The sequence below is a fragment of the Podarcis liolepis genome (assembly GCF_965112155.1).
Source record: "Podarcis liolepis genome assembly, chromosome: 16".
NCBI lineage: Eukaryota > Metazoa > Chordata > Lepidosauria > Squamata > Lacertidae > Podarcis > Podarcis liolepis.
In genome coordinates, this window is record NC_139567.1 from 10,476,597 (window position 1) to 10,501,951 (window position 25,355).

The 25,355-nt window shown below is 44.2% G+C and overlaps 1 protein-coding gene across 18 annotated transcripts in view; it reads left to right on the top strand.

Annotated features, from left to right (window-relative positions):
- The window catches only part of CAMK2B (calcium/calmodulin dependent protein kinase II beta), a 194,264-nt gene that overhangs the window by 106,703 nt on the left and 62,206 nt on the right, over window positions 1–25,355 (top strand). For all 18 annotated transcript variants that reach the window (XM_083480467.1, XM_083480484.1, XM_083480483.1 and 15 more), the window contains exons 5-6: window positions 3,021–3,086; window positions 23,012–23,084. In XM_083480467.1, the coding sequence (XP_083336593.1) occupies window positions 3,021–3,086; window positions 23,012–23,084 (139 nt within the window). The remainder of the gene's footprint in view (window positions 1–3,020; window positions 3,087–23,011; window positions 23,085–25,355) is intronic.

Below are 25,355 nucleotides of genomic sequence, written 5' to 3' on the forward strand. Positions count from 1 at the left end.
CTTTAAACCCATGCTTGCTTCCTCGCTGTAACCTCTGCTAATACTCATTCCATTCTCTTCCATAACCTCTTTCTTAGACAGAGTCACTCAGGTGGCATCCTCTGCTCATTCACTGGGGGGTAAATCATGTGGCACTCAGTGGGACCTACTTTTGAGTAAAGTGCACAGTCATTCTATCTTACAACGCTAGCAGCCCAACATGGGTCTTCCTCGGTTAGCTTTTGTTAGGCATGAAAATCAGTAAACCTGGGACAAGCGTCAAATGGAGTGGTGGTGTTGGTAGCTGCTGCTTATTCCTGAAGTGCACGTACACTACTCAGGACACACCCATACAACAAATTCTTATACTCAGCTCATCTCTTACACAAGAAGGGCAAGATGCCAGTGAAAACAGACATGTTGAGCTATTACAGTACTGTAATAATGGCCCTGTGGCCTGCTGGGCTAGTGCTGGCCTTTGCATACCCTTGACCTGTTTGCTGGAACATGTGCACTGCATCTACCTGTCCTGTAAAACTATTGTCTGGAAACAGTTTTAGATATCTGCAGTGCTTTTTTTCTTAAAAAAAAAAACAACAACGTTTAGGGATACTCTATCATTTTCCTACTCATATTGAAATACTGCCCCTCAATGAGGCCAAACTTAGATTCACAAAATGTTTAGGGGTATCCCTCCAGAAAAAAAGCACTAGATATCTGTTCTCTACCTTATTTGTATCCTGCCCTGTCTTTATTGATATTCTATATTGAGTGTGCTGGCCACATGACCCGGAAGCTGTACGCCGGCTCCCTAGGACAATAAAGCGAGATGAGTGCCGCAACCCCAGAGTCGGTCACGACTGGACCTAATGGTCAGAGGAACCTTTACCTTTTTATATTGAACACGAGCCTCCAGTATGGAGTGGGCTCATATGATTGTTTTTCTCATAGCTCAAGGATGGGGAGCCTCAGTTCCAGGGGCTGAATGCGGCCCTTCATGCCAATTTATCTGGCCCTCGGCACTCTCCCCAGGCTGCCTCCTCTATGCCAGGCCACCCATCTCCTCTAGACCTGCTTTGTACCCTCTTTACATGTTTTTGCTGGCTGGAACATTTCTTTTTGCTTGCCCAGATGGAGCGTAGAGAGTTTATTGTACATAAGTAAAATTCACGTTCATTGCTTGGCCCACTTTTGCCCCTGCCATCAGCAGGTGGCCCCCAAAAGGTTGCCCCAGAGAGAATGTGGCCCTCAGACTTGAAAAGTTCCCCCACCCCTGTCATCGGGAGAAACACATGGGTTGTGGAAGAATTCAGTGCTCAAGTGCTATGGCTGACAGTTGCTTCCAAATCTAGTTTGCCTTGCTGAAAATGAAGGATACTTTTACAGCTGACTGTTTTTCTTTCCTTGCTAGCCATCCCTTATCCTAAAGGGCCTCCTGAATGTTGAGTGCATTTGAGCTGATATCCATCATTAGGCTTCTCAAGCTTGCTCCTCTAAAGCCAGCTGAAATATCTGAGAAGTGCAGATGCTCAGCATATCTCAATACTAAGCAGTGTAGCCTTCCAGCTTGTTGAGCAGCTTCCCAAATTATCATTTTGTCACAGGCCTGTTCCTGCTAGCCATCACTGCGACAATATCATAATATTGTGCTTATATACATGTGTCTCTTATAATAAATTCATCTATATGCAGAGCTGCTCCTAGATTCTCTTCCTTTTGAACAGACATACAGAAAAACTTCTCACATTACCATGGCAGTCTCAAGAATGGCTTGTCAAAGCTTCTTGAGGACTTAAGTTTTCTCCCATTCAAATTAGCAATGTCAAATCCGAAGTTAACTATAGAGATGAGAATCTAGGCGAAAGTGAGAGATGAAAGAGAATCTGAACTACTTTGGGGTAGTCTCCAGTTTGCAGACATTGCTGTATTTTGAGGGGGGATTGCATGGAAGAAGGGAATGGAATGAGGTGGTTGTTGAAGAGGCAGCTATAACAAAAAAAAAATTGCCCTGCAAATCCATGGTGTTGTTCTCTTGGCTCTCACACAGGAGGCAACACGATCTCCTCGTAGTCAGGTGATTGGCAGCACAGAGGGAAGTAGCGGGTTGCAAGCATTACATCTGTAGCTCTGTGTGGGTGGGAGAGAGAACAAGATTTAGAGCTGCAGCAACAGCGTGGAAATGAAACAGTACACAGCTTAGGAAGGCAGACGGAGCAAATTGCTCCATGCTTTGGTCCTTGTGCTCTTTGTTTGAAGAGGCCCAATCAGCGGCGCTCACATGGTCCTGGGTGATGACAAGGGAGTACATTGCCCAGTGCTTAATTTTCAAAATGAGAGTATGTACTGTAAACTAAAAGCATTCCTCTTCCTCTTACCCCAAATTTGATGAGCAGTGATCTGTGTCATCAACCTGGTAACAAACTCCTGCCATAAGTGCCCCTTTTGTCTTTCACCATTCTTACTTGCCTCTTCCAAAATGTTGTCAGCACTGCCTTTGTTGCTTATATTTCTCGGTGTCTTAAAATGGCAGACTATTCAGTTGGCAGTATATGGGAAGAGCAGATCACCTAGGTCTTTGCCATGGATGAGCAACTGGTTGGCTCCAGAGTTTGGGGAGCTTTGGGCAAAATGCTTCCGCACCGTCGACCCTTTGTCCTTAGGCCCGGATCAGGAGGCAAGTTATCCAAAGAGAAAGTGGGAGGCAAGTGGGGGATGCTGCTACACCTCCTCTGTCTTGTTTGCTTGCTCAGAGAGGACAGACAGTAACAACAGAAGACCTGGAGACTCCAGGGTCACCAGTGGACCTTGCCAGGAGCCCAGCCCTGCTGACTACTGCCAGTGGCCCCGATGATAATTTCTCCAGCAGAACAGGTGGCAGTTTCATCCCAAGTCTGTGTTTCGGAAAAGGGATCTAGAAAATAAGAACTTCTGGCGGGCTCCTCTGGTCTTTCAAGAACAGCTGGGCTGTAGCAGTTTGCCCTCAAGGGGTGCTTTTTCATATTTCAAACTTTGCTTGAACTGTGGTCTGCGTTCTATTTCAGGGTCACGGGCGGGGAGCTCTTTGAAGACATTGTTGCCAGGGAATACTACAGTGAAGCCGATGCAAGGTGAGTGGTAATTCCATCTCCATCTGTCCCTCTCCATCCTTCTTCCTTTCCCCACCCTGCCCCCTTCTTTCTGCTCCCTGATCCCATGCCAGCTTGTACCTCTGCAACATTAACCCATCCATGACTGGGGCGAAGGGTTGGACTCAAAAGGTATCACAAGGCTACAGCAAAGTTCATAAAACCTTTGGCACCAGTGGTTGCCATGACGTGCCCCATTGCCACATGCAGTGCCAGAGCCTGCTCTGTGGCTTTTCCGTCTGATGATCAGGTTGCAGCAAAGGATGGGGCTCCTCTTCCTTTCACAGATATGAAGGAGATGGCATTTTGGCAGGTAACACTTGCCCCATTACAGTGCTGCAGGGTGATAAAAGGTAACACTTGCCAAAATCCACTCCCCCTTTTAATACCAAGGTTACGAGAGCTCTTTCCTCTTATTGCATCTGATTATCTTAAGTGAATTGCCTCCAAAATGGACTCTCACCAAGGTAGGCCACCACCGCAGCTGCTTCATGCTAAGGAAAGAGAGACAGGCAGGAGAGATTTGGCTCAAGACCCGATGGGCTGATGGCAGGTGTGTTTTTCTACACCACTTGTCTTGAGACTCAGTATCTTAAGATTCAAAGGCTTATGACATTTGCAGGTTACAGAATGAAGGAGGCCAACGCCAGGTGTTTCGTTATTCAGCTCTTCAACCCTGATTCAACTTCAAATAGATTTTGGTTTACCTAGCCTAGATTATATGAACAATCGTGGATGAAATCCAACCTCCCCCCCCAAAAAAAAAGCATGAGAGTCTGTGAAAGAAGTGAAAATTGGGCAGAACATAGTTTCTCAGGATCAGCTCTTGCTGTCCAAGTTGTAGATTGCTCTTGAGGAGCTCAGGGCTAAAAGTTGACAGGGTGAGAATAGCGAGGCTTAAAGTGCATCATCTTCACTGTGTTTATTTGAAAAAGAATCAAAGACTGGAATACAGCAGCGGGTAGAACTCAAAGTATAGCAGCGGTGAGTGGAAAGGACCCACCACCTGAATGATACAGAAGAGTGCAGGGTCAGTAGGGTTTGGACTGATGGAAAAAGTATCTGTAATGCTTGAGAACAGAACTACGGCTGTTGCAGCAAGAGCTTGCTTGTGAGGGCAGAACCGCGTTAGCCAAGAAACGTGGTTGGGGAGCTGTCTTTTTTGTCCTGGTAGCATCTCACCTATGGCTACTTCCCATGCTGCTCTGGGGAGTGGAGGAACTATTTGAGAGAGGTGAATCACGTGGGAAGGAGCCATGCGAGGATCAGAAGCTATCTCAAGTACAACTCTTGGTGCTGTGGCTCTACTCTCTCTTACGTGTATCCTCCATTTCTGTGTCAATATGGGAAATAGCCACAGGGGGGTGGCACCCATTCAACTACTATAAAGTAAGACCTAACCTTTTGTTTTTAGATTGTAAGCTCTGTGGGGCAGGTGCTTGTTTTCTTGTACTTTGTAGAGGATCATGCACATTGATGGCTTTATAGAGATAATGAATAATAATAATAATAATAATAATAATAATAATAATAATGAAGTAGCATTATTTATATTGTGTTTGAGCATCTCTGAACTTGGCAGCAAACCAGGGCTCTCTTAACTGAAACTACTAGCTCTCCTTTCCACTTTGTGTTGTTCTATAGTTTTTCTCTAGAGCTGACCACAGGCTCATTCCCTTAAAGGGGAACCAACCTAATTAATAAGAAAGCGTTGTCTTTTATTAACTAAGATAAATATAATAGAAAATATTAGTGGAGGATTTTTCTTTTATTTAATTTAGCCTGAGGGCTGCTTTTCCTCATGGTCAAATTTCTGGGGGGTTGGGAAGGACCAGAGGCAAAAGTTTGTGCAACAATGCATGCGACTCTTAAAGCAGGCTGCATTCCAGCCACATAAAAGTCACAAGGGTTTTGCACCCACCCATGCACTTAGCCACTATTCAGCCAAGCAAGATTTATGACCACAGTTCAAGGACGTTTTCTAGCCAGACAAAGCTGCATTGAGAAGCATTGTCTGGGGAGAGTTACAAGGGCCAGATAGAGAAGTGTTGGAGGGCCACATTCAGCCCCCAGGCCTGCAGTTCTCCATTCTTGCTGTAAATGGAAACAGTAGAACCTGTTAGTTGCAGTTGTGTGATCATGTGGCTGTTGCCAAACACAGAGTTGTTAAAAAACACAGCCTCTGAATTGAAGTTTGCAAAGCACAGTAGGGGAGAGATACTATATGTGTGGCCCATTTGTCTCAAGATGTAAATATTGGCAAAAGGATCCATTCCTAGTCTCAATAGGTAGACTCAGGTGACTTTGTGCCATTACAATAATACCCATAGAAGTGAATTCAGAGAAGTAAGGAAGCCATATCACTTGCTTCTAAAAAACAGAGTGTAGACAAGGGAGGAAGATAAAGTTCTGTTGGGCCATTGAGGGTTGTGAAAGTCAGAGACTTAGTCCCAAGGGGTCAGGGCATAAAGAAACATTTTGCTTTACAGTGGGCTGTGGTGAGGTGCTGCAAGAGGCAACCCATGGCACTGTGATTCAAGTTAAATAATGGGCCCATTTCTACCAAAGGGCAATAGCTTAGTGGTAGAGCACTTGCTTTGCATGCAAAAGGACACATCTTCAATTTCTGGCATCTCCAGATAGGAAAGACCCTTGTCTGAGCCCCCAGAGAGATGCTGCCGGTCAGTGTAGACAATGCTAAACTGGATAGTCTGACTTTGTATAAGGTAGCTTCCTATGCCGCTGTGCTAGATAAGTTTGCAAAGACACAGCTGGGGAGACTGATGTTCTTCCTGTGTTTCTTCCAGAATGCAGAGCAGGGCTATGACGTGTAACAGATTAAGCTTTTTCTCAATAAGGTTTTATGTAGACTATGACCTGGAGGCCATTGAGGGTTTTATTTTTGCATCTGCTTGGGTTTGTATCTGCTTCAAGGCCCATTTGGGTCTACTAATATGCCCCTTCTCATCTTATGTTGGGCCTACAGAATTGTGCTTACTGTTTCTTGTAATCTTCCATCTCTTCCTTCATACAAAATTCAGATAGATGTTCATTGCCGGGGGGGGGGGGGGCTTCATATATTTGGGGGCTGACCCTGCCCAGAGGAGTAGAGAAGCACTGCTTCTCAGATTCAGGTGAGCTCCCTGAGAAATGAACTCTCATTTGTTCTATCACTATTTATTAAATTGTGCTAGCCCTTTGGGTACGCAATTCTAGTTGGCATAGTAGGATTTTTGCATGGTACCTTTGTGGGATTTGGGGCCAACTTCCACTTGTAGTGCCAGTCTAGGCGCTACCACGAAAGAGACACAGATTCACATTCTTCTTCTTATAATTATTTTTGCAGTCTAATTTATATCCCTTTGCGGTTGGGATAGGGAGAGAAAAACAAGCAAAATGGTATTGTCCCCAGAGGGCAGCCTGCCCTCCCTAAAATCTAGTGAAGGAGGCAAAAGAAAGTCAGCTTTGGGGCATCACTGTGGCCAGGGCTGTATCCAGGTGTGGCCAGGGGTTAGAACAGCCTTCGTCAAACTAATGCTCTCCAGCTATTGTGGATTACAAGTCCCATCAGCTGTACTGTCTGGGGCAGGTGGTAGTTGTGTTCCAAAACAGCTGGGGGGCACCAGATTGGTGAAGCCTGGATTAGCAGGTTGGGTTTGGAGGGGATCCGTAGAACAGCTGGGAGAGGTTCACATAGCACTTCTCTGTGTTGTGTCCTCTCTTCTTCCTCACATTTAAAATGCATTTTTGTAGAGAAGGCCCCAGCATGAGCATCTGTCAGAAAAACTTTCCCCATTTTAGCTGCAACTTCCAAGTTCACTGCAGAAGATACCTCAGGAAGCCTAAAACTCATGATCAGCAGCACTGTACTTGGTGAAGATTTCTCCTTTTGACATTTTCAGCACTCAGAGGTAAGAGCCTCTGTTTTCAATGGAGCTTATTCCCATGTAAGTGTGCCAGAATCCAGTCATGATTAGAGTCCATTTTAATTTCCAATGACCTAGTTGATCCTGTAGGACAGAAAATGGTATTAAAGAAATAATCAGATAGCAACTGAAACAGTCAACATACCATTTCTGCAAAGCAAGTTATTTTTATCTGTCCTGCCTCCTTATTTCATTTATTTGTTTTAGAGATTTCTAATCCCACTTTTTCATATAGAGCTACCCCACCCCCTGTATAAGTCAGTTTACAGCATTTAAAGCTGGTTCTTTAGACACCCTTCCACAGTCAAATTCCACACAGCTCACAGCTGAAACAGATTTATATGCATGCATTTATATGCATGCATTCCTTCCTGTAATTCCTGGCCATATTTAGTGACCTGTGACTACCAGGGGTATTCCCTCTCCTTGAAACACAGCTGTACTCTGAAATATTAAAAACTTCCCTGGTCATAACTAGGAAGTGCGGTTTTCCAGAACTTACAAGCTGTTTCAAAAGACTGACTAAAGCAGCCACTTGTAAGCTATGGTGATTGAAAAGAGCTAAGAAGAGAATTACCAGCAATGGTTCTGTCCCTCTTTTCCCTACTTCCTTGAGGAAGGTGGTCTAAAGAACCAGCTGTTGGGGAGCCTTGATCCCAGCTCTGAGATCGCTCTTTCAGATCAAGAATGAAGCCCAACCATTTTATTTATTCAAAATACTGAAGATAGGTTTCAGGTTGTAAATATATATAATCTGCTTGTGTGCAGAAGGTCCAGTGCAGAACTAATAATAATAGTTTGGACAAACCATTTATACAAACTCCTTGCATCTTTGTTGTTACCTTAGCCCAGGACTGGGGAACCTGTGGCCATCCAGATGTTGATGGACTCAACCAACCCCAGTCAACATGGCCAATGGTTAGAAAATGGTGTTTTTTAAAAATCTGGCTATACGCATTACTAGCAGTTCACAATTCTTTTCAATAGTGTGATCTTTGCCTTTCTCCAACTGATAGGACTTTTGACGTTCCCCTTTTTGTTTTAGTGTATTTGAATGGGAACACACATCAGTCAATGTGCAAGCTTGCTGGCACTAGCAAACTGCAAATAGTGGGGTCCATGAATGTTGAATGGGCTGCTAAACTGAGCCTTGGAAGCCCAAATTGTTTGAGATCCAGCAGAGGGGGTAGAACTGAAGTGTGGTACACGCTATGGGGAGATGTATAAAATTATAAATTAACAGCAGAACTTTGGCACATCCAATGAAGCTGAATGTTGGGAGATTGAGGATAGACAAAGAAAGCACTTTTTAACACAGCAGATAGCTATGGAATTCATTCCCACAAGAAGTCGCGATGGCTACTAACTTAGAGAGCTTTAAAAGAGGATTAGACAACTTAATGAGGGATAAGACTAATCAATTACTATAGTGGCTTCACTGTCAACAGCTACTAGTCTTGATGGCTGTGTTCTATCTCCATTGTCAGAGGCACTACACCTTTGAATGCCGGTTGCTGGAAATCACAAGTAGGGAGAGTGTCTTGGATCAATCCATCAACCTGATGGATGATTTAGAAGGATTGGGTCCAGCATCACTTTCGCTGTCCATGTGTGACAGTATCTGTACTCAGCAGAGTTACATCTCAACGCAACTCCTTCCTTGGAAGCATCTTCAGGGTTGAAGGTACACACGCAGTAGGCAATCAACACTCATGGATGCCATAAAGATTCAGTCAAGTGTAGAGGTTTACTTGACAGGCATAAAAGCATATTGGTAGCAACTATAAAAGGTCAAGGTAAAGGACCCTTGGGCGGTTCACTCCAGTCAAAGGCATCTATGGGGTTGCGGCGCTCATCTCACTTGTAGGCCGAGGGAGCTGGCGTTTGTCCACAGACTGCTTTCTGGGTCATGTGGCCAGCAGGACTAAACCGCTTATGTGGCTGGGGCAGGTGTGGCCTAGAGAGAGTTCTTAAGGGCCAGGTAGAGAGCCGTGGAGGGCCACATTCACCCTAAAGGTCTGAGTTCCCCACTCTTGGTCATGCCCATTCAGCAGTAATGTTGGGGGATCAAAAGAGCTACTTTGAGTTATTCCTGTCCCCACTGTCTGCAAAAGTGCCAGTTATATTATCCCATGTTAGTCCTCATATCTAGCACAGGACTGTCTTGGGCTATGCAGTTTTTCTCACTAGCTTCTTATACTGAGCAGGCGGAGTATCCTGGGGTAAAGGAATCTGCCTTTCCTGGAATATTTTCTGCACACTGAGTGTGGTGCTACATTTCCTAGGCCAGATAGTTTGCCCAGATCCAAGAGGTTCACAGCGGTCAGGCTTGCAGGTTGTGAACAATGGCCTTTCACACAGTACCATAGATATTACCCTCTCTCTCTTTTTCCATGCCAGCCTCATGGGCTTCCTTTGCTGTGTTTCAAAACTACTTATTATATACACGACCTCTGTAGCCCCAAGTGATCTGTTTTGGAGGGGGTGGGTGGGAGAGGCTCCCTTTGGCACTGCTCTCCATTCTCAGATCCTGACTGCACATAGTTTCTGGTGCTATTAACAGCCATCTGCACACATCTTGTGATAACCCCCTGTGGTCTCTGAGCTTTCACAACATTGTTTCTCTCCTTCTCTTGTCCCCCATATCCACCCTGCCCCCTGTCCCTTTCTGTCTGTCCATCTGTCTGTTGCTGTGGATCTTTCCCCTCCCCTTTCCCCCTTTTAATCTCTGGATTTTGTTTCCTGCCATGCATATTTTGGTTGTCGTCTTCTTTTGCTCACTCCCTTTCTATAACCTTCCTGTGCTCTCTTCTTCTTCTTCTTCTTACACCTTTCCTGCCTTTCTTCTGCGTATGATTTCTCCACTTCTCTCCTCCTGATCCCCATTGTCTGCCCCTTTCCCGACCTGCCTCCTGTCTTCCTTCCTCCCTCCCTCCCTCCCTTCCCGTTTTGTTTTGCAGTCACTGTATCCATCAGATATTAGAAAGCGTAACTTACATTCACCACTATGCCATTGTGCATAGGGACCTGAAGGTCAGTATATATATGCCTTTCACCCTCTCAGAATGTTGGGTGGGGAGCGTAGGTGCTGCCATAATAGATTGAATCTGGTCAGGTCTGGCATTCTGCCCTGCCAGGTTCCTTTTATTTTTGGCGTATGGGGAGGGCAGTTATTCAGAGTTGGTTTCTTCCCTGTCCGAACTTGCATGACAAAATCCTTCTCATCAACGCAGAACTCCAGTGAGACTGGTTGGGGACCCTGAGACCTTCCACACAAGGAAACACCCAGGCCCACATGAACCACCGGGTTCCAGTGATCCTGGCACTGACAGTTATTGTCCATAACGGGGGGAACTAAAGCAATTGGCTTGATTCTATAGCATTCATCATTCCATCTCTCCCATGTCTTCCCACTCGTGCTTGTGTGCGCGTTCTCTCTCTCTCTCTCTCTCTCTCTCTCTCTCTCCTTCTCTCTCCTTCCCTCCCTCTTCTCCCTCTCTCTGTTTCCTGATCTGCATCTCTTATCTTGTTTACCGGAACCCCTCCTTCCCAACTCTTGTCCCATTTACTTTTTTGGGCCAAAGCATTTGCATGTTGCCTTGGAGATCAGAAGCCATACAGTTTAGGGAGTGTGTTGCACAGCCATCAGTGCCAGCAGTTTGGGGCATGTAGCTACTCCTAGTGATGGAGAGTGTAGCATCACTGCATGTGCCTCCATGCATAAAAATAAAAATCCATGCATGTAGAAAACTTGCATGTCTGGAAGAAGGGTTCTTAGCCTAGCCTTCCCTCTGCCTTTAGTTTTCTGTGTGTACGGGATTTTTGTGTATGGAGCAACATTCCAGCACATACCACACTTTCACCTGAAATCTAAAGTTGTAGCATTTGGAAGAAGACTTTAGGGTCTTATCTGCTGTTTTGTGAGAACTACATCTTCTCAGGGAACACATCTCCTGGGTTTTGGTTCAAAAGGTGGGCATCACTTACTTTTTCTAGGAAGGAAATGGGCAAAGCACCAGCCATGTTATTTGAGAGAGATTGATAACAGAAACAGTCTGGTTGGATGAACCTATGATGCAACTGCCTGTAGGGTTTTTAGGAGTCAATGAGGCTTAAGGCTCAGTGCCCTACTTATGATCTGGCTTTGGCAGTAATCCAGAGTTGAGACACAGTAGGAAATGGTGTAAGAAGATAGGCACACCCTTGACATTTTTGTGAGCTCGGTAGGTGGGAAATGGCTCTGTTTGTGAACTTAGCAGTACCTCCTTGCTTCCTATTATAGGCAGTTTGGCTCATGGCAGTATTAGGATGCTTAGGTGTTCTGTACAGTCCCACTACCCAGAGATATCACTTTCAGATCTCCCTTCCTTCACTCGTTTCATCCCAGAACAGTGAGAGGTTTTGTATTAGAGGTGCAAGGTGGGGAATCCTCCGTAATTCCACGGTAAACCATGGGTATGAATATGTGTCCTATGTGGATTTTCAGCCAGAGTGGAAGGGGCCCTGCTTTTAAGCCTTAATTTTTTCCTATACTTTTAAAGCAACGTTGGGGAATGTGTGGGCCATCCAGATGTTGTTGGACTGCAGCTCCCATCATCCATATCCATTGGCCATGCTGGCTGGGCTTGATAGAAGTTGGAGTCCAACAGCATCCAGAAAGCCACAGGTTTCCCATTTCTGTTTTAAAAGCAAGAATGTGTTGTGCAATATGCAGGATTGGGGATTTTGTGGTAGAAAGATGCCGTTTAGTTTTTAAAATAGAGAATACATTTTGGCTTTGAGCAAAGTTGCAAAACCTCCAGGCAGTAACTATATCATGTCCATGCTCCTGACATCCCCCTAGCCAACAGTTGGCATTAAATACACAATTAGCAGGAGATGGGGGAGGAGGCAAAGCAAGAAACATATTGATCTTTGACTTGCTGCAGTGGCATGTGAATAAGCCCTTGGTTTTTTGTTTCCCCTCTGGATGGCTGTATTTTTGTGTCAGTGCCATTTCTAAGCCAAGTGGAGTTTTGTTGGCTATCTCCCCCTCCCCCTCCTTTCAAAAGTAGCATGCCCCAGACATAGCATTAAGGGACAAAGCTTGTCAGGCACACACTCTTTGACTGTCATCTGGCTTATTTTAGCAAGCAAGTATGTCCTGTCATCATGCTGGCAAGACAATAATTGGATGAACCGAGGCCAGCAATAGCATTTTGGTAACTGAAGCTGGAGCCTCGAGTGCTGAAGCTAAAGAAGTATCCTCGTGGTAATAAGAGTGAGTCTCCTGTAGTCACCAGAGACACCCCCTCGGGGAGAGATTATCACATGTGTTGGGCAAAACTCCAGAGCTCTTTGAGCACATTGAAGCTGGCAGCCTCTTCACAGTGCACAGGTGACTGCTGCCAAGTTGGCCCTGGGAAAAGGACAGGGCTATTTCTGGATCATGGCCATACCGTGCTCTATAGTTTCCTAAAGGAGTACTTTTCCTCTTTCCCTTTTGGAGCCCACAGTTGACATTGAAGGGCCTTTTGCCTCCGCAGACAAGAGTTGTATGCAGGTGCCTATTAATACAGATCAGACGAGGGCAGCATCATTTGACACCCGTCAGCTTCATGGTGGTTCTGGAAGTTCACTTGGTCTGATCTACTTAAGACAGTGTGTGGCAGGGGGGGTAGGTGCTGGTGGGAAGGCAAATTCTATTCTATGGATCATTAGAAAAGAAATGGTGATTGTTAAAAAAATAGTTGTTATTTATTTAAATATTTATAAGCTGCACTTCCCTAAAAAATACAAGGTTGCATGCAGCATACAAAATTGCAACAAGTACAACAAAAACTTCAGGGGGAAAATCAGTAAAAATATCAATAAATACTGGTTGGTAAAAAGAATTTCACATTACGAAGGCCTGTGTGAATAACACTGTTTTTAGGATACATCTAAAAGAAGACGCAAATTATTTCTGCCAAACCTCTACAGGCAGGGAGTTCCACAGGTTAGTCCCTAGTAGGTCACCAATATCATAATGGCATTAGAAAAATCTGTAGTGCACTCACACTTGGTATACCATGGACAGTTCTGGTTGCCTCAATTCAAAAAGGACAAAAGCTACAGAAAAGGGAGAAACCAAAATGATTAAGGGTATGGCGTGACTCCTTTGCGAAGAAAGGTTGCAACATTTGGGGCTTTTCTTTTTAGAGGGAAAGTAAGGAAACACAATAGAAGTGCATAAAATTACGTTTGTTATGGAGAAAGCGGACAGAGAGAAGTTTTTCTTTTCCATAACGCTAGAACTCAGGGACATCCAGTGAAGCTGAATATTGGAAGATTCGAAACAGACAAAAGAAAGTTCGTACTTAAAACAATGGCATTCGCTCCCACAAGAAGTACTGGTGGCCAGAAATTTGGATGGCATTAAAAGAGGGTTAGACAAATTAAGGAAGAATAGGGCTAATCATGGGCTACAGTCCACAGTGGTTCCACTGTCAGAGGCAGTTTACCTCTGAATACCAGTTGTTGGGGAGAGGGCTGTTTTGATCACATCCTGCTTTGGGTTTCCTGTAGGCATCTGGTTGGCTAATGTGAGAACAGGATGCTGGGCTAGATAGAACCGTTGGTCTGAGCCAGCAGGCTCTTCCCATATGTTATCATGCTATTTGAGACCCTTTCTGGGTAAGAGGAGTGTCCAGAGTTGTGCCAAGTCCCGTCCCCCCCACACAAAAAAATCAGGTAGTGTTATAGCTCAGTAACAGAGCCCATGCTATGCATGCAGAAGTTTCCAGGTTCATTCCCTGGCATCTCCATGTATAATGTGGAAAATCCTGTCTGAAACTTTGGGGAGCCACTGCCACTCAGTGTAGGTTATATTGAGAGAGATGGACCCAAGGCATGCTCTTAGGTTTCTTTCCATACTTTCCAACACCTGAGAGAGTTTAATTTCTGATCAAGGTAATTGTAGCATTTTTGTGAGCAAGCAAAATGCCATGTCAGTTGGGTGTGTGTAGGTGTGTGTCAACTGGCATGCATTAGCAAAGATATTTCCAAACGTTACCTTCAAAATATTCTCCCTTACAGTCTAGAAAGAACTTTTATTTTTTAAGTGTTGAATCCAAGAAGCTTGAAATAGATATGTTTTAAATTGCAGTTGGCTTCCAGGTGCCTAGGTATCTTCAGAACTAGCAAAGTCATCCAATCCAATTCCAAACAAATGAAGACAGTACTCATTGATGGGCAACATAGGTCCAGATTTAGGTACACTCCAACAGCCTATACACAGCAGAAAAATAGGCACCGTGCTTATATTTAAAAGGTGCATTTGTTGGATATTAGGAGTCTTAGGTCACATCCCCACAGCATATATCTGAAGCACTCTCATACCACTTTAACAGTCACAACTTCTCCCAAGAATCCTGAGAACTGTAGTTTGTTAAAGGTGCTAACCCTCTGAATTAACTCAGTTATTAGCCACAGTTGTAGACTGTCAGTCCAGGGCTAGCCAACATGGTGTCCTCCAGATGTTGTTGAACTTCATTGGCTATCCTGGCTCAGGCTGATGGGAGTCCAACATTTGGAGTGAACCATATTGGCTACTCCTGCTATAGTCCATTTCATGTGCATATGAACACATGAGGCTGCTTTGTCGTCAGACCATGGCCCATCTACCCCAGTATTGCCTACTCTGGCTGGCAGAAGCTCCAAGATCTCATGCCATTTTTTAGCTAGAGGTGCTGAGAACTGAACTATGTGCTCTATGACTGAGCTATAGTTCCTCCTAAGGTATCCAGTTAGGACTGATTTATCTAACCAGAATGATTTGCCCATCTTTGCATTGCATTCCAGTGCAGCAGAAGTTGGACTTTCAGTGCAATACAATAATAAACCTCTCAAATCCCAGAGATGCCAGTGAAGCTGATTAAAATGTATTCAGTGAAAGAAATAACTCCAAAGGATAGAAAAATCCACTGCAATACATGTCAATTTTTTCATTCTCCCAAAACTCATAGGGTTGCACTGCCCCAGTGAAGAGGATCTTACTGCTCCTTCCATTCCATTGCTCTTGCATCACATAATTATCCTTGGGCTCTCCTTTGGTTAGACTCTATTCCTCTGCAGCCCTAAAAACCCCAGCACAGAAAATGTTCTCTCTTATTTAGAGCCCATTACCTTTCTCACCTGGCACCTGATCCATCACCAATTTCACTTTCAGGGAGAGGGTGAGGGAGAGAAAGGTCTGCACTGAGAAAGTGAGCGTGTCCAAAGAACCAATTGGATTCTAGGCTAGCACATGCATAAGCGTAGCAACCAAGACAACAGCTTGGCAACAGGAGCAGCTGAACCAGGATACCTTAAAAATACTAATGAGAAGGGACAGAGCCCTCAGTCTTGTTCTGGAAAAAGCAGGCAGGCAACTAGCACTGGCTGGTTCAGCCACCCAGACTTTTTGCCAGGTTTGAGCCAGCGCAATATTTCTGCTACATGGAAGAGGAAGGAAGAAGGCTGGAAGGATGTGCCCTCCTCGGAAAGGGGGAGGCATGGTAGAGCACAAGCATTTGCCTTGGAATGACCACAAACATTGACAAAAGGCATGTTTTCATAAAAGTGCCATATGCTAATTTATATAAAGGTAAAGGTAAAGGTAAAGGGACCCCTGACCATTAGGTCCAGTCGTGACCGACTCTGAGGTTGCAGAACTCATCTCGCTTTATTGGCCGAGGGAGCTGGCGTACAGCTTCCAGGTCATGTGGCCAGCATGACTAAGCAGCTTCTGGCTAACCAGAGTAGCACACGGAAACTCCGTTTACCTTCCCGCCGGAGCGGTACCTATTTATCTACTTGCACTTTGATGTGCTTTTAAACTGCTAGGTTGGCAGGAGCAGGGACCGAGCAATGGGAGCTCACTCCGTCACAGGGATTCAAACCGCCGACTTTCCGATCGGCAAGTCCTAGGCTCTGTGGTTAAACCCACAGTGCCACCTGCATCCCTTTCGCTAATTTGTATAGATAGGTGCAAATTTGGAAATAATTCCTATAATTAAAAATGAAATATAATACTTCTTACCTTAGTGGTGATGACTGTGAGCAGGTGGCCTCTGTTCCTGCTGCCTTGTTTCTAACTATTGGAAGGTGTCTGATCTGCTCCTTTCTTAGGGTTCTTCATCCCTAAGAAGACATCTTCAAATACCATCTCTTGTAAAATAAGACATGTGGCCACCCTAGTTTGCCTTCCTCATCTAGGAAGTAAATGTGTTGTCAGTGTGGCTCTCAGGACCTAGCCAAATGATGGACATCCAATAGCACTTAATGTGGATTATTTATTTAGATTAGAAAATGATAGCCCACCATTCAGTTCCCCACCCCTCCAGCAAGGCTTTCAACACAGTAAAATATAAATGCAATCAATAAAACATAACAGCATTGAAATCGCATAAGAAATAGAACAAGAATGTAAAAGCAGTTTGAAACTAATTTTAAAGGGAGCAAATGTATTAAAAGACCTGGAAAAGGTGTTGGTTTTTTTTAAGGGGGGTTGTATGACACTGAAATGTTAAGGAAGTATGTACCAGGTGCACTTCTCTCTGGATCTCGTACCATACCTGGGGCATCCCCAGTGAGAAGACTCGCTCCAACATTTCCACACATTTCACCTTAGGTATCTGGGCACCTGGAAGAAGGCCTGTAAAGAAGATTTGGACATGTAAGCAGGCTGATTTGGAAAAGTGACCCCAGTTATTTATTTATTTATTTTGGCATTTATATATTGCCCAATTAACCACATCCTCTAGGTGTTAACAGATTGAAATAACTATACAATCAAATTAGCAACTGAACCAGTCAATAGAAAGGCTGCACCAGCACAAAATTACCATAGTGTAAAATCAGCATGAAACCACACAAAGCAGCATAAGATAAATAAAAACAACATTTAAACCCAACAAGGGGGAAAAATATTTTGAAGTAGCAGAAAGTTCAAAATGCATTAGCACTCTTCTACTACTCTGAACTGTGTTCAGAATCTTGGTGCTCAGAAAGCGATAAGAGGTTGGCTATTTTCTTTCAGAGAATGCTTGTGGGGTGAAGGGGGGTGTATTTTAATACATATTTATAACTGGAAGAAGTGGTGACAGCAAGAAGGCTATTCATGAGCTGATCTCCATTTTCTCTGGACAAGGTACATCTTGTATATTGTGTGCTTTTGAGGCAGCTACCATAAGATTTATCACCATGCAGTTGGAAAGCCTGCAGATTAGTGTCCCTCCTCACAGCTGTGTCTCTGGGGACTTTCCTGGCCATTTTTTTTGGTAGATATATGTCCTCCACCTAAATGCACACCGGGTGATAATGTCAGGCAAATGCTCCTTGTGGAGGCCCAATGGATGTAGCTGCCCACCCCCTCAATTTCAAGACAGATAAATTGCTGCAATCAATAATAATAATAATAATAATAATAATAATAATAATAATAATAATAATAATAATAATTTATTTGTACCCCGCCTATCTGACTGGGTTTCCCCAGCCATTCGGGGCGGCTTCCACAAAGACCAAAAATACACTAATATGTCATACATTAAAAACTTCCCTGAACAGGGCTGCCTTAAGATGTCTTCAGAATGTCAGGTAGTTCTTTATCGCTTTGACATCTGGTGGGAGGGCGTTACACAGGGCGGGCGCCATTACCGAGAAGGCCCTCTGCCTGGTTCCCTGTAGCTTTGCTTCTCGCAATGAGGGAACCGCCAGAAGGCCCTTGGCGCTGGACCTCAGTGTCCGGGCAGAACGATGGGAGTGGAGACGCTCCTTCAGGTATACTGGGCCGAGGCCGTTTAGGGCTTTAAAGGTCAACACCAACACTTTGAATTGTGCACGGAAACGTACTGGGAGCCAATTTAGGTCTTTCAAGACCGGTGTTATGTGGTCTTGGCGGCCGCCCCAAGTCACTGTGAACTCAGGTCTCTGTATGGAGTGCTTACTTCACATGTATGTTGAATGCATGGTGGAGAGAGAGTATGTACCCACTTTTTCCACTATTCAGGAAAAAATCCTGTCCATATGCAGTGACATTCCCAGTAGGTAGGGTTCAACTCTAGGATCGAGAGAGTTCTGAGCAACGTTCCAACTCGTTGAGGTGTCCAAGTACACAACACCAAACGAAAAGGAAACACAGCACCAGAAAACTAGATGCCAGTATGCACAAAATGTGCACATGCTAATTTATATTTATAGGTGCAAATTTTGGTATAGATGCAAAATCCAATAACTTCCAATGAATAGAAAATACAGTACATCCCACCAAAAGGGAACAGACAATGAGTGATCAGTAACCTGCTCAGACTGTTGCCCAGATGACCTTTTGATGGGCAACTTCAAGGTCCCTTATGCTCTCCTTCCTTCGTACGATTCTTTACCTTTAAACAAGACTTGGATAAGACAGCACTTCAAATAAAGGACAAATGGCCTTATATTTGGAGGGCTGCCTCATGTTTGGTGGTCTTTAGCAGTGGCAGTGCACTGCCATTTTAAATTTCCCATAGTGTTCCAGAGCAATTTTGTGCCAGGGGTGTTGTGGGAAATGTAAAATAGTAGCTCACAGATTTAGGGCACTTGTTGGCAGTGTTAGGGCCTATCACTGTGTTGAAGTTTTGGCAGCCCTCAAAGGGTCCTGGGCCTGACAGTAGGGGTTTGGGAAAGACTTTTCTGCTATATTAGTCAACTACTTACCGGGTCTTTTCTTGTCTTAGGAATAATGGCTGTTAAGATTTGGAGTCAATAAAATACAACTTATCACCAGGTCTTGCTAACAGGAGCAATGTCGGTTGAGTCTAGATATTAGGATACTTAAGGAATTAGATTTGTGTGAATTGTGCTGTGAACTGGCTTGATCCACAGTTCCTGAACTAATAATGTGCTGATCAGAATGCAGTTATCCTTTAGATGTCATACATCTCTGCGTAGTGATGCAGTTGCTGGCTCAAAAAACCTTAAATAAATTTTGAAATGTGTATTTAGAGAGAAAATATATTTAGAAACGTGAATTTTATTAGATCTCTTTCCAAAAACATTTATTTAAATATGCATTTATGTGTGAATTTTTGTGTAGATTTTTTTTTTTTAAATCACAAATCGGTGCTGAAATAGTAGCAGATTTATGAATTGACACATACAAATGAGGTCAAATGAAACTGCCCTCTTCTGCCATATTGTTTTTGGGAGGATGGGAGGTGCTGGTAGGTTAATATTGAATTAAAATACTTTGTTCATATGACATTTGCACACCTCCAACAAGGAGTAACTTATTCAGAACTGATCAGTACACAGTATGAAAGTGTGTTGCATATAGGGCAAAACCAGATTCTTTAAGAATGAGCCAGGAACTCTTATCATGCACACCACTAGCAGCAATATGTTAAGGGTACAATGAGCAAATGCCTTAAAGGGACCCATCATTTCCCACACAAAAGCAGGGTTGTTGGGCCTGATCCATGTAGGAGTTGCTCATGTTTCAGATGGCAAGCTGTAGAACTTAATTTTCTTCGTTTGGTTTCCGTTTTTATTAGTGGCAATCCAACTGGTGTCTGCAGTTTAGGATATGAAACAAAATTAGTTTGTTCATTTGTAGACTGAAAGGAATTGGAACCCAGATTTTTAATGTCCTCACCCAAATATGGAAGTACTATTCCTTCTGTAGGGCAGGTAAATAATTCATGGATGAGGAACCTATGACCCCCAAGATGATTTTGAGCTTCAGCTCCCATCAACCCCAGCCAACAGGGCCTATGATCAGGGATTATAGGAGTTGCAGTCAAGCAACATCTGGAGGTCCGCAGGTTCCCCAATGCTGTCTTAAGTGATGCCCCAATTTTAAATGCACTCTTTGTTGCAGTAGTCAGTGATGTAGATAAATTTATCTATGTGCATAATGAAAGCTATGAGGTATAGCATTGGCATTATCCATTTTATTCTTAAAATGATCTTTTCTTGTCCATTGGGTGATCATTCTCTTTCTGTGTCAGAATTCTGTGGAGACAGATGAGCTTAACACTGTATTGAAGGTCAACAGGATTCAAGGACACTCTGCTGAGATCAGCTTGTTCATTCAGTTCTTTAGGGATAATCATTTTCAGTACATTAGCAATGTGCAGGAGGGAATAATCACTTATTATCAGGGACCCATATCACACATGGATTACCCTGAACTGGGACTGCTTCATTTTTAGATGGACACGCAATATATTTTATGTGTACACCTAAAGATGTAAAGTTTGCTGTTACGTAATGTGTGGAACATCCCATAGAGCTGAAACAGTTTTGGCAAATGTGAGTCCGAGGACAGCATTTGCCACTGATAATCATGCCTAACTATCTTCCCCCTACTTCCCACTACAACTATGCTTTCAGATATCCAGCTGTAACCCCACACCGCACCATGGCTTATCTGTGAAGCTCATACTATTGCCTTATCACATTCAAGAGGGACTACAAATAGGCTGGAGGTTTTCTTCAGATTTACCTTAGACTCTGCCATGGGCTCAGAGCAACCTAAGAGCTTCATCCAGATAGAACAGGATTTCTGCAAACTTCTAAGAAACTCTCCAAATGTCTTTGGGCTATAAACACTGTGGGTTTATTTGGTGGTTTCACATTAGTGAACGGTGCTTACTCTTGGATGCAAGTCAGGGTATCTAATATTCACCACTACCACCCCAGAAAACCCCACCTGTACCTCCCAAATAATTGTTCCTGAGGGTTCAGGGAACCCTCCAGAGCAGTATAGGATGTGGTTCATTTGCTGGGGTCTGTGTGCCCCAACAAGGCCACTTGGGTTGACACCTTGCAGACCCCCTCTATGCAGGTGTGCTCCCCCAGTCTTACGAGCAAGGGAGGAGGCTGGTGACTGTCACACCACTGCTGCTGGAGGGCCCACACATGGGTGTTGGGAGGCACACCCAGGGTGACATGCCCAGGGCCCTGCCAAACTCTGGAGCCAAGCCGGAGTGATGGATCCCTAAAAGGCAAGGTGAGTGCAAGAAGAGTGCTGTTAAGTAATGCTTGTCTGTTTTGGCCTCTGGGAGAATGTATCTCTCGAAGAGATACTGATGAACAAGCAGAGATGGGGCATAATTGAGGAGCTTAGATGTGAGCCAAGCCTTAGAAGCGGCTGCTTCTGGTGTTGCTTAAATGGTTGCTTGTGAAATTGTTAACGGTGGTGATAATTGGTTGATTGCCTTCCTTAGCAGGGCCAAGAGTGTTATTGTACACAATGTCTGCTTGGATCTAGGCAGGAAAGTACTAGGATGGCCATTTGCATATCAGAGAGGGGGGAAAGTGGAAATGCATTGCCAAAAAAGGACACCGATTTGCATACCATTTGCCTATGCTACTTAATACGTATAGATGTAAACTGGGAAGCAATTACTACAGTTTAAGTAGAAATATAGTAAAGCTTCACCTAAGACTGTGACCAGGTAGTCTATGTGCCAGCTCAAGCTGCTGTTCAGGTGCTAACCATTGACGGGCAACTTCAGGGCTCTTCTCGCTGTCCTGTCTTCTGATTCTTACCTCTAAACCAGACTTGGATCAGACACGCCTTCAAGTTGAGGGCTGTCCCACGTGAAGTAAGGCACATGGCTATGCCATCTAAAAAATGGAAATGTGTGATTAGAGAGAGGATAGATTTCGGTAAGCCCTTCAGCGAATGTTTGGACTTCTTGTTGTTCCTGAGCATTCACATTTATGAAATCAAATCTGCACATGACCAAGTCTTCTACTTGCTTTAGAATGGTCAATGACTACATCACCGTCTTTTAAAATTCATCATGCTTCACAAACTCCTGAGATCTTCTCAAGCCATGTAATGGGGAAAGAGGATTATCACAGAGGTGTTCCAAGCACTTCTTTGTTTCTTTTTAAGGGACAGCCATCAATGTATACACTGAACATCTAATGTTCCAGATAGCATTATTGGGCTGGCCTTTTGCGGCTTTCTCTCCTTCCTGCCATGTGGTAATAAGGCGCAAAAAGTACAGTAATCCTTAGTTGGACATACTTCTGCCGCCTCTGCGAAATGAAAATAAAAAGCAGTGACTTCTACATTGGTCATTACGTTTGAATATAGGAATATTTAAAATTGCCCATGGACCACCGTTGAGTTGACAAAGGATATAAGCAACCGACTCAGTCAAACTAATTTGACTTTGGTAAATTCTGTTTAAGCGTAAGTGGATTTGGTACCAAGCCTGCTCCAGATTTCAGGAGGCCTTTGATGGAAGTGCCCTTGTGGGCCTCTGACCACAAACATTGCCAGTGGTGGAAATTAAAATTTCACAGAATGCAGAAGAATCATGCTACGTTGGGGACACTGTATGGAATTATAAAGACTTGAGTCCCTGGTGCACCTAGTCACGAGGACTCGGGGCAAACCTTTGCAATGGTAGGCCCTGTCGGGTGGAGGTCTCCTGGCAGCGGTCCCAAGGTGCTGAGTGCTGATGTCAGACGTGAATAGGTGGCCTCCAGCTCCAGAACAGGGTTGTGGAAGGTGATGGGAGTTTGAGGGCAGAGATGACAAACTTCCTGTGACCCTCCTTAGAAGTTCCATTCCTTTGCCTTCCTTTAGTTCAGCAACGACACCTCTGGTGTCCCTTCTTCACCTGCTTTGTAACTCGTCCCCTGGCTGTCAGATTTCCTATCTGTCTTGAGTCCTTGCATTTTAGCTCTCCCAGAGTGAGGCGAGGGGCAATTCATCATTCTGCAGTCCTAGTCTCACTTTCCCAGAGTTTGTATCTGTAACTTGGGGTTTCTCTTCTTTTTGCAATTAGAACCCGAACAGAGAGGGAGTCAGATTCCTTTATTTTCCATTCTCCCTTTCCTCCCTTTCCTTGTCCTTCTTCTCCTCTTCCGTTTTCCCTTTCCTTACTTCTCCCCCCATTATTCCCACCCCACCCCACCAGCCTGTGTGGTTGTTACCACTCACCGTGAACTAACACGCCCCCTGGTGTTTGCATGCAGTCATTGCATCCAGCAGATCCTGGAGGCTGTTCTCCATTGCCACCAAATGGGGGTCGTCCACAGAGACCTCAAGGTGAGTTTTCTTCCCCACTGCTCTGTCCGTCTGTCCGTCTTTGTATCTTTGCATGTTTTCTTTTAAAGAAGCGGATCAGTTCTGAGTTGTTCAGACCAAATTTCCTAAAAATCCTGTTGCAGGATCCTCTAGTAATCAGACCAATGGAAAGCAGTGATGTACTGCTTGACGATGGATTAGGACATCCCTGTGACAGCCCAATCAGAAATCAGCTTAATGATACCTGCATATGTACTGTAGCTTTTGCTGTGATTCTTCCGCGGGCATGGCTGACCATTGGGGAACAATATTTTGTACACCAGGTGATACCTGTCATCTTAACAAAGGGAAAACTGCCCATTTTTTAACCCCCTCTAGACGTGGTCATAAGGTTTGAGTCAGACACACTGTTTATTCAGCTTTTTGCTCTGTTGTAATAGTGCTGTTGGTGCTTACCACAGTTTTGCAGAGCTAAACTTTATTAGTGGCACTGCAGAGATGGTTGCTTGGTTGGAGGCAGCATTTAGGCGGAGTTTATTGCCACACGGTGGTAAACTCACAAACTGCACCCTTAATGTAGAGGCAAAAGACAAGTGGAGCACTTTTGAGCGGGGCTTGTTCAGAAAGTTCTCATTTCAGGGGTTAGGAGAGGTGTTTATGTGTCTTTGACTGCAATGGTCCAAGGACGTAGCATGCATGAGTGCTTGTTGGCCCTTGTCAGTTCACACAGCCAACAGGGGCTGGCACAACTGATTTCTTTTGCTCACTATAGAACAGCTCTGTGGGGTGGGGGGAAACGACCTGCAGCTCCCTCCCTCCAAGAAGCACAGGAAGGAACCCAAAAGGAATTGTCCTTAACAAAGGACTTCACTTGCTTAAAAATAGTCTATTAATGCACCTGGGGCTGTTCATTTCTATTCCAGTAGCACCCCTGCCTGAGCAAGTGGTATCAACCATTCCTAATTCTTTTACCCCCAAGCCTTCTGTAATCCCAGTTATATGCCACTCATTGGGCAGTGCCTGACTGTTTGAGGTTGCCCCCATAATATTGGCAGGTATGTAGTCCCTTGCAAAGAAAGCATTTTTGTGTTTACCTACTGCATGGTGAAGTGTTTCTCCCATCCCTTACTATTTTTTAGCTAATCTGAGCTGATTTCTGGGCAGCTGTCAGGTGGCAGTCCAGGGCAACATGGTAGGGTCTAGGACAGCCGAATTGCAAAGCTTTTCAATAAATGATTCATTCGGTTCCCCAACTGCTCCCTGCCTTTTTCCGCTTTCCTTTTAGCCACTCATCCTCCCACCCTCAACCATTTCCAAACTTTTTCTCCTCCCATGGTGGGTGTCTGGGGCAAGGGCTCCAACATGAGCAGTAGACGAAACAGATATAACATCTCTCCAGATGTTTGCATGCATTATGTCTGGTTTAAATGTGTGCAAATTATTTGTTCACTGTGACTTAACCGTATTGGATTCTTGTTCTCTGTTTGTTCGCTCCCTGTCTGGTCTCTTTACAACACTCTGGGCCTGGAGCCATGGAGTATTATAAAGAGATCCTGTTTTGACGAGTGTAATGGACAGTTGAGGTTCAGCAATGCCTGTGTTTGTTAGAGTGGCAATGAGATAATGGGGAACATTTACAATAACAACTCTGTGTCTGTGTGTGCAATATGTACTCGGGCGCTACTTGCTGATAAGTAGTGTGGTGTTTCTGTTGGCACTTAGAAAGATCCTGGGCTTCCCCTCTCACTCCAATTCCACTGTATTTGCTGATACTTTTCATATTGGGCTTTGGGACAGAAAGTCGACATTAAAGAAGTTATGTGTTAATAGTTTAACTTTCTGCTTAACACAAACAACGCCTGATTCTTTTATGGATTGTTTTGGGGCTCACCAATTCACAAAGTTCTTATTTGGCTCATTTGCACATTGACCTTTCCTTGAGATGGCTTTCTTTTCAAAATTGCCTAATGTTTTGCCTGAAACTACCTAATATCTGACAGAGGCAAGTTGTTGTTTTTTATGTGTCCATTAAAAAAATGTACCCAGAACTTTGGACAATGTTACTTAAGCATGAAGGCCCATTGATAAGTGTTCTGCTGCTGAAAAGATGTTCTCGGGAATAGTATATGATATTACATTAGTAGCAGCAATGTGGAAGATCTTCTGATTCTTGGTTACTATAAATATTTTCTCTAACCGCTTTTGAAATGAAGTCCATCAGATATTAAGCCAGAATTTCATGCATGGGCTAGTCCTGTGGTTATGGGTGGGCCTCTTGCCTGCCCTGCTCTT